At 39.7% G+C, this 9,441-nt stretch overlaps 3 protein-coding genes across 4 annotated transcripts; 2 read left to right on the forward strand and 1 right to left on the reverse strand.

The window, feature by feature from the left end:
- Window positions 1-263: 263 nt before the first annotated feature.
- Window positions 264-3,378, forward strand: LOC130505672 (sugar transport protein 1-like). Its single transcript, XM_057000277.1, has 4 exons — window positions 264-516; window positions 842-1,164; window positions 1,827-2,456; window positions 2,752-3,378. The coding sequence occupies exons 1-4, from the start codon at window positions 384-386 to the stop codon at window positions 3,238-3,240; spliced, it is 1,575 nt and encodes a 524-aa protein (XP_056856257.1). The 5' UTR covers window positions 264-383; the 3' UTR covers window positions 3,241-3,378.
- An 82-nt stretch (window positions 3,379-3,460) lies between these two features.
- Window positions 3,461-7,010, reverse strand: LOC108860862 (MLO-like protein 2). 2 transcript variants are annotated; one of them, XM_057000276.1, is made up of 14 exons: window positions 6,542-6,979; window positions 6,160-6,217; window positions 5,799-6,067; window positions 5,593-5,709; window positions 5,437-5,497; window positions 5,202-5,365; window positions 4,997-5,091; window positions 4,853-4,902; window positions 4,721-4,761; window positions 4,463-4,636; window positions 4,349-4,384; window positions 4,184-4,251; window positions 4,045-4,105; window positions 3,461-3,950 (listed from the first exon to the last, which is right to left on the reverse strand). In XM_057000276.1, the coding sequence occupies exons 1-14, from the start codon at window positions 6,662-6,664 to the stop codon at window positions 3,546-3,548; spliced, it is 1,722 nt and encodes a 573-aa protein (XP_056856256.1). In that variant the 5' UTR covers window positions 6,665-6,979; the 3' UTR covers window positions 3,461-3,545. The 2 variants fall into 2 exon arrangements, with proteins under 2 accessions (XP_056856256.1, XP_056856255.1); XM_057000275.1 differs by having other exon boundaries at window positions 4,349-4,636; window positions 6,542-7,010.
- Window positions 7,011-7,540: 530 nt separating this feature from the next.
- On the forward strand, window positions 7,541-8,992 carry LOC130505671 (uncharacterized). The gene has a single exon (XM_057000274.1). The coding sequence runs from the start codon at window positions 7,541-7,543 to the stop codon at window positions 8,990-8,992; it is 1,452 nt and encodes a 483-aa protein (XP_056856254.1).
- The last annotated feature ends 449 nt before the right edge of the window (window positions 8,993-9,441 follow it).

A 9,441-nucleotide genomic window follows, 5' to 3' on the forward strand; every position in this document is an offset into this window, starting at 1 on the left:
TCTACATGCTCTTGAAGTCAATATATACATGACGCATGCAGTTAATAACATGTTCACACACATAGCGGTCACCAAATTGCTCGAAGTCATGAAACAGAGAGACATTATTGCATTATCATATGATGTGGATAATTAGTAAAACATTATTTGTGAGGAAAAATCAAAATTATTATGGATTCACAGCTAATAAAATACGGAGAGACAGCTCAACCACTTCCCCCCCTTCTCTTCCCCACTGTCTATATATATAACTCTAATAAGTAATCTCTGATCTCTCCATCAACACGTCCACTCCACTTTTGTTTGCAAAGAAAGAAAGAAAAACATCTTAGCAAAAAGAGGTCATAAAAGATAATTAATTACTGTACAGATCTCTTTAGAAAATGGCTGGCGGTGGATTCGTAGTCGGAGATGGCCAAAAGGCTTATCCCGGCAGACTCACTCCCTTTGTTCTCTTCACTTGCGTCGTCGCTGCCATGGGTGGTCTCATCTTTGGATACGATATCGGAATCTCTGGTAAGTTCTCTAATTATTTCTCAGCTTTTACATTTCCACACCACGTATACCTATGTAGTCTCAAGTTCTCAACACCACCAAGTTTGAAATTATTGATGGTTATTCCATAGAGAAATATTAACAATATATCGCATCTTGTGTTTCTCTTCATTCATTAATACAATAATACCACATGATTCAAAATTACAGCATCATTAGTTTACAAAAAAAAAAATACAGCATCGTCAACAGTAACATACAAATTTGTCAAATTTACAAAACAACCCCACATGTTTCTATCGTTTCATGTAAACCCTGTCTGATCATACTTTCTTTTTAACTACAGGTGGCGTGACGTCGATGCCGTCTTTCCTCCGACGTTTCTTCCCGTCGGTTTACCGTAAACAGCAAGAAGATGCGACAACAAATCAGTACTGTCAATACGATAGTCCAACCCTTACGCTGTTCACTTCATCGCTGTATTTAGCGGCGCTCATTTCGTCGCTGGTGGCTTCCACCGTGACGAGGAAGTTCGGACGGAGGCTCTCGATGCTCTTTGGTGGCATACTCTTTTGCGCCGGAGCCCTCGTGAATGGCTTTGCTAAGCGCGTGTGGATGCTCATCGTCGGCCGTATCTTGCTCGGTTTTGGTATCGGTTTCGCTAATCAGGTCAGTCACAAAGAGCGATAATTTTTCTTCTTCTTTTCACACGTATACATCACGAGTAAGAAAAAGTCAAATTAAATACGTGTTATTTTATAAAATTTTATGAACTTTAAACATATTTATTTCGCTATAAATGTGCCTTGGTTTTTGAAAAAGTTATGGACCAACCACTTTCATTGAACATAATCATCAACTAGTTAGGTCAAGTTGACATTATTAGTTTTCTCTTGCTTTTACTATCAGTTTACAACGACGATAATTATTTTCCACATTATACTATATGATATAACAATTATTTAATTTCTGATTGATTTGTTTTCGGCTGAATATCCAAAACTGCACATGGTCTGTTCTTGTTAACCCGTGATGTCTCTTTCTCTTTACTTTCGATGATTTTATTAGTTAAATATATATTGTTTCTGATGTCATATCGTATTTAACTTTTTGATACGTATCTTTAGTTACAAAAGGTCATATTCGGACCGTATCTATTTGTAGTTAAACAGAATGACGTAATTAACCCTCTTTAAACCCCGTATTATTTCATGCCATTCTTGATTCCAATGATTTGAATCTTCAACTTTAGAAGCACTAATCACGTAAATAACCATGTTCAGATGACGTGAGTCACGTGACTAATCATGTTTTCGTGCTTCTAATTACAGTCTGTGCCACTTTACCTATCCGAAATGGCTCCATACAAATACAGAGGAGCTCTAAACATCGGCTTCCAGCTTTCAATCACAATTGGAATCCTCGTAGCCGAAGTACTCAACTATTTCTTTGCCAAGATCAAAGGCGGCTGGGGATGGAGACTCAGTCTCGGCGGTGCGGTGGTCCCTGCCCTGATCATAACACTCGGCTCCCTTGTCCTTCCTGACACTCCAAATTCAATGATCGAGCGAGGTATGCACGAGGAGGCCAAAACCAAGCTCAGACGTATCCGTGGCGTCGATGACGTTAGCCAAGAGTTTGACGATTTAGTCGAAGCTAGTAAAGAGTCTCAGTCGATAGAGAACCCATGGACTAACCTCCTCCGCCGTAAATACCGGCCGCATCTCACCATGGCCATTATGATTCCATTCTTTCAGCAGCTCACCGGGATCAATGTGATTATGTTTTACGCTCCTGTTTTGTTCAACACCATTGGTTTCACTAACGACGCTTCTCTCATGTCTGCCGTGGTCACTGGCTCGGTCAACGTCGCCGCTACTGTTGTGTCGATCTACGGTGTCGACAGGTGGGGACGTAGGTTTCTCTTTCTTGAAGGCGGTACACAAATGCTTATATGCCAGGTAAGGAAACACATTGGACTTATCATATGAAGTTAGACTAAAGATCGATTCTAAATGTTAATATCATGATAGATGAACTTATACTTAATCTTATGTGCCTAGAGATTAATTTTCATTTGGTGTGAACATTGATTTACAAGTATATCTTGACGTAGATGAATGTCTAGATATCAATTTTATTAGAAACAAACGTTTATATACTATGATTTATATGGTTTTTGAAATTTATTTGCATTAATATATCCATAACTCTAACGAAAATATGTCGTTCTTTTTTTTTCTCGTGTGGTTGTAGGCTGTGGTTGCTGCATGCATCGGGGCCAAGTTTGGGGTAGACGGGACCCCTGGTGAGCTACCAAAGTGGTATGCTATAGTGGTTGTAACTTTTATATGCATCTATGTGGCCGGTTTCGCATGGTCATGGGGTCCGCTAGGGTGGTTAGTACCTAGTGAGATCTTCCCGTTGGAGATAAGGTCGGCCGCGCAGAGTATAACAGTGTCCGTGAACATGATCTTCACTTTCATAATCGCTCAGATCTTCTTGACGATGCTTTGTCATTTGAAGTTTGGGTTGTTCCTTGTGTTCGCCTTCTTCGTGGTGGTGATGTCTATTTTCGTCTACATATTCTTGCCAGAGACGAAAGGGATTCCGATTGAGGAAATGGGTCAAGTGTGGAGGTCACACTGGTATTGGTCAAGGTTCGTGGAGGACGGTGAGTATGGGTATGGGAATGGGCTTCAGATGGAGAAGAGCAGCAGCAACCAAGGAACTAAACATGTTTAGTTTGTTTTAAATGAGAGGATGTTTTAAGGAAAAAAAAAAGATTTGTAATTTCTAATTTCGGTAAAGAAAACAAAGTGTATTCATCTAGATATATTTATGTTTATATAATTCAGTACCACATGGTGGAGAAATTATGCATATGATTCTTTTTTTATATATCTTCAGCGTTTTTTTACTTTATTTGTTGTTAAATTCTCTATAACTCGAGAAACTTGGCCAGTGAATGTAATCATCTATCTTTATAGATGGTGCAGGTCTCGTACAATACATGTAATAATGTATAACATATGTAAATCAAGAATCATCTACCTCTTAAAGGAAAAATCTCTTGAGCTTTTGGTAGTCCGTATATGAGGAAGTTCAACGGAAGCAAGAACAGGTTCCTTTTCTGAGCTTTCGTGCGCAAGAGAATGATGTGTGGAAGGTCCAGCTTCTTGGTGTTGTTGAGACTCAGGATCCCAAAACTGATGGTGGTCATGACGATCAGAGTATCTAGGAGAAGGAGAGCTCGGGAAAGTCTCAACGCTTCGGTTATTAAGAATATGAATCGGAGATGAGGTGTGAGTTGGTGTAGTTGGACGGCTAGTGTAAGGTGTGTTTGATTCAGTGTGTTTCCCGTGTTTTGTGTGCTTCTTTGCTGTGTGATGCCATGTCTTTATCGCTGTGGCTACTCTTTCGTTGAACACCGTTGGCCTCATCGTAGAACCCATCTACAAACGTTTCATCAAACACAGTGTCAGAAAAGAAACTAAGATCATATCAAAAGAATTTCTGTATTGCAATGCAAATGTTATTGTGTAGTACCTGAGTGACAAGAGCATAGAGTGGAAGAGTCACATAGCTGCAAAGTATCTGTACAACAACTCTGCAAGTTTGTGACATCGTCAGTTAAAATACGTTTTTTTTCCCGCGTATACAACAGTCAAAGGTAATGTTAGCTTACCCAACTACAATTCTAATGACCACATCTGCATTGCTTTCATAGAAACAATTCTTGAGGGTGAATTCATACTAAACATACCAAAAGTTCACGATATAACAATTAGTATGGCTCCATAATAGCTATGTTTGTGTGAATAATGTGAAAACTGGATCATCGCTTGCTTACCGTACTCCACACAAAGAAGGCAAGCTGAAATGCATTCTGCAAAAGTGAAGGCAAGTTTGTTATATCATGCCGTTGGGAGTATAAACCGAGGAGTTGAAGGATATTGAACCGTACCGTGAAAAGAACCAAGTGGATAAGGAAAAGGATGAACCGAGGGCGGCCAAACCAGAAGAGATCATCACCAGGTTGAACCACAGGGGCACCTCTCACCACATCACCTTTCTCTTGGATTCTTAGACACAATTTGGTTATAGTGACTTGAAGCTTTGTTCCAACTATTAGAATCACCTGCAAGATTTACATTCATTCTCTTAAAACCAAAAGGCCAAAACTGAGCAAATATTTAGTTCTTTTTTCTTTTGTTGTACTTACGGCTAGTGGAATGAATGGTAACCAGAGGTAAGAATGCAATCCTGTTTGAAATGATAACCGATGTTAGTTTTGTGCATATATTAATGCGTTAATATTGTGTGTTTATTTTGCGTGGTAAGCAATGAGCGTTACCGTTTGTGTTGGTCAAGAGGAATAGCACAGCGATAAACCAGATAATAGGACTGCATAACATTAGCAAAGATGTCAGACAAATCTTCCAAGTTGGATTGTTCTCAGATTATAAAAAAAAATGAAAGTCATTAAGTAGCTCCAAACCTGATTTCGACTACAGTTTTGAAGTCTTCTTCTACTGTTTTCTGAATATACTTGCGGAAATCGAATGTCTTTTCACTCCCTGGAGCCAAATGTGCCTGAAAAAAAAGAGTAGGTTAGATCATTTTCTCCAGGGTTAGAGTAATACTTGTTATACTAAACAGTAGATAAAACAAAACAAAAGATCAGACTATATAAGGTTCCCTACCATGATGAAACCATGCCGCAAAGCCATGTAATCAACTTTGGTGACGGATCCAAAGAACTGTCTGAAAAAACACACAGTCCATAGCGTTACACTCGTCTTGCTCCAGAAATTGAGATGTCTTCTCCCGAAAGATGTGTCTCTGGCAAACCTAAACCTCTCAGGATCTACAATAACAAGAATGCATTCCACCGTCAAATTTCCTGTTTAGGTTTTAAGTAATAATATACATATATACCGTTGGAATAGTGATATTCTATTGTCTTGGTCTCATTTTCCCAGTGCTTCCACCTCCTCGTCTACAATACTCAAGAAAACCAAAATCAAATCTTGTTGCAAACAAGTCTTTCTTGACTCTCAAGCCACTTTAGAGTTCACAAGAAAAAAAGGTTACCTTGGTCTTTCCGAGAGCATAAGTAACAATGCAGTAGATAACATGAACCACGGCGAGGATGAAGATGAATATATGAAGCTGGTGGATACCATAAGCAGATACAAAAGCCACTTTCCCCTGAGATAATCCGTCAATCACAAATCATACTTTAGAGGAGTAGAGAGTGGTTTTTATATAAATAGATATACTGGGAGATTCATAGTTACCTTCTCAGCGCATTTGTCATAACCTTTGGTGGCTAAACTTCGTCTATGAATGTAAGACTCGGCTAACTCAAGGAGAAGTCTTCTATGACCGGATTTGTCTTCATCATCGTCTTTTGGTTTAGCGGTATCTTTGTTGCCGTATTTTCTAGCTTCATCAGCGGCGCTGCAAGGGTGCATTGATGATGCGAGGCTTTGGGAGACGCAGATATTTGAGATTGGTGTTTGTCCGATTGTTAGGAGTAGTGATATGAATCCCATAAGCATAAGCTCTGAATTGACCAAAGAGGCAAGTAAGAAGCTTGTTAATGGGTGAAGTTAGGTAGCAAAAGATGTTTTTTTCTTTCTTTGCTATTAATTTTACCTGCTTTGATCTTTTCAAGAGCTTCATAAAGAGCCTTCTTGTGCTTCTTTTTGAACCACTACCATTTAAAACAAACAAAGAACATATTTAGTCATAAGAGAAGAAGAATTAAGCAGAGCAGGAACAGAGTGACAACGCAGAAACAGAGTAGGAAGCAGAATTAAGAAAGAAAAAAAACAGGGTACAAAGAGATAAGAAAAGCATAAATGAGCAAGAAAACGATCTCAACAACAAAAATAAAAAAAAAAAAAAAAATAATGTCGAAAAAACAAAGAAAAAGAAAGCTAAACAAAAGAAGAAACAGAGCAAGAGCGCTAAACAGGGGAATCTTGACATATAATGGAATCATGAAAGACGATTAGGAAGAATCAAAGGGACTTACGGTTCCAATTTTGTGAATGGAATGTTCAAGGACAATTGAAATGAGTAGTAAAACGAAGCAAACCACAGCGACTGCCCACGTAGAGGTCTGCTCTAAATTCCTCTCTTTTACCTGATTCGTCATTAGAGCTTGATTGTAAAAAAACACAGTGAGAGAGAGAGTGAAGACACGGAGAGTTTCGTGTTCTTCTTTATGTTTAGCTAACAGTTTTTTTTCTTAATTAGTAGGCTAAGCAAGTTTACAAAACCAAAGTTATGTCATGATCATATAAGGAAGGAGGACGTAGATGAAGATAATAAGACCCGCGATGAGTGACTATAAATTAAAGGTTTATTTGGCTGTCTTTTTCTGAATGGTGCTTTCAACATTCTACTGTTGTTCTGCATTTGCAGACAGACTTCTCAATAATTCACCGTGTTGTTTTGTGCTTTTTGGACTGCATTTTTCTTAAATTTATCATGTTTCATATGGCCTTCTTTGTCAAATCATGTTATCTTTTCATTTCACTTCACTTTTCAAGTTTTTGTTGGCAAATAGACGACTAGAACAAATTCAAGAACCAGTTTGGTAAAATTATTCGTTGGGTTGTTATACGTTTAACTATAAAATGAGGAAAATAAAATTACGTGAGGCAAGATTACTTAAAATTTATTTTGATTTGTCAGTCATTTAGTTTTGCTCTATTTTTTATATGTTTGGTTGTGTTATTAATTTTCTTCTATTTTGGTTGTGTATATGATAATGGAACTCTACTAAAGCTATATATCAAATGGCCACTTGAGATTTATATAAGTTATGATACTATTTACTATAACGTGAGCACGCTGGAAAGCTCGCACACTTTTACTTTTGTCTTTCTTTTTATTCTACCTATTCTCAAAAAGACAAGTTAAAGTTTGGTGTTCATCAGATCTGCAGTGAGTTCCAGTTCCCTTTTCTGAGATCTAAGCTTCTGTTAAGACGAGTTTGTGTTGATTGTTGCTCAACGGTGGTGCTACGATGTCGGTGGCTATGGATCGAGCCTTAATGGCTCTGTCTTTGGACGAGGATGACAAACCTTTCGAGATGCCGGACCAACCGGGTTTCTGTTCGAATGAAAAGAATCTTCTAAGCATTGTGGGTAGAGTTCTGAACCCAGAATGTCAGAGAATGTCTTCCTTAATCTGGAGGATGCCTAGGAAGTGGCAAAAGGAAGGCAGGTGTAGGGGAGTTGCTCTCTCGGAGGAACGTTTTCAGTTCTTCTTTGACTCGGAGCATGACTTGGTGGATGTGCTGGAGAAAGGCGTTCATACTTTTAATGAGTGGGTCATTGTGATTGCGCGTTGGGTTGAAGAACCGCCTGATGACTATCTTCAGTTTATTCCTCTCTGGGTACAAATCAGCCAAATCCCCATAAACTACTATACGGAGGAGGCGCTAATGGCGTTGGCTGATATGATTGGTGAAGTTAAGGTGTTGGTTTTTGACCCCTCGAAACCACAGTCTCAACCTTTTATTCGTGCTCAGGTAAGGTTTAATGTGGCGAATCCCCTCAGACCGGCGAAGGTGGTGACAGCTAAAGGAGGTAAATCGTGGACCATCAAGTTCGACTATGAAAGAATCCAGAAGCGTTGCTTTACCTGTCAAAGATTGAATCATGAGCAGAGGATCTGTCCTCTCGAAGTGAAGAAGCGTAAAGAGGTGGCTTTGGCGCGGCGTCAAGCAATAGAGAAAGAACTTGAGCACAGATCAGTGGTACTGAGTGAAGGTGATCCTCTCTTTGGAGTTCTTAGAGAAGACCAAGTGGGGATTAACCTCTCTACTGGCAGACCGAAGATCGCTAAGGAGGTGATGGATGAGATGAGGCAGTACCTGAGTTTATCAACTGCTGAAGACAGAGTTATCAGAGAAGAGAGAGTCAGAAAATCTGTTGCTGAAGTGGAACAAGTCCCTATGATGCAGAAAATGTTTCTGAGACTGGAAGCTCCTCCTACTATCTCAAGAGACTTAAACAAAGGAAAGGGACATGTCTTCAACTACGAAGAAGAACGCTTGAGTAGAGGTAAAGGAAGCTCTGTGTCTCCTAACTCTGAAAAATTAATGGCATCGGCTATTGGTGCTGGAATGGCGATGAGGCTGGGTCCTCCTCTGGATGCGCATTCGGGGAGCGAGGATGTGAGACTTGGGGTTAACTTTCTGCCCCTTTCTGAAGGTTCTACGGTGTTTAGCTCGGGTTTTTCGGAACATGTTGCTTCGTCCGGAACTCTAAAGAAAGTCTATAAAAGAAACCGTCCTCCAAAATCTAAAAGGAAGCAGAGGAAGTTGGTGGTTCTGGATGCTGACAAGGGAGCGGGTAAACAAATCATGAGTGGTCTGAAGAGAAAGGTAGAGACTGAAGATGGGGAACTTCCAGTCTTGGCGAGGTCAAAATCCCTGAAGGTGGTCCCAAAGGAGGGACCGTCCAATCTTTAATGAGCATAGTGAGCTGGAATTGTCGGGGCCTGGGGCGTACTCAAGACCTGACAGTTCAACGTCTGCGGGAGTTTAGGCGACTTTACTTTCCGGAGATAATTTTCTTAATGGAGACTAAAAACTGCAGAGATGTTCTAGTAGATTTAAAGGTGTGGTTGGGTTATGACAATGTATATACGGTTGACCCAGTAGGTCTTAGTGGTGGCTTGGCAGTATTTTGGAAAAGCACCATTAAGATGGATATTAAGTATGCGGATAAGAATCTGATTGACATGGAGGTTCTTTTTGGTGACTTCAGATTTTTTCTGTCTTGTGTTTATGGGGAGCCTGCTCAGGATGGAAAGAGTATAGTTTGGGAAAGACTGAGCAGATTTGGAGTTTGTAGGAAGGAACCGTGGTGTATAGTTGGTGATTTTAATGAGATCCTGAATAATGGTGAAAAGCTAGGT

The sequence above is a fragment of the Raphanus sativus genome, unplaced genomic scaffold (genome assembly GCF_000801105.2).
Source record: "Raphanus sativus cultivar WK10039 unplaced genomic scaffold, ASM80110v3 Scaffold2485, whole genome shotgun sequence".
Classification (NCBI taxonomy): domain Eukaryota; kingdom Viridiplantae; phylum Streptophyta; class Magnoliopsida; order Brassicales; family Brassicaceae; genus Raphanus; species Raphanus sativus.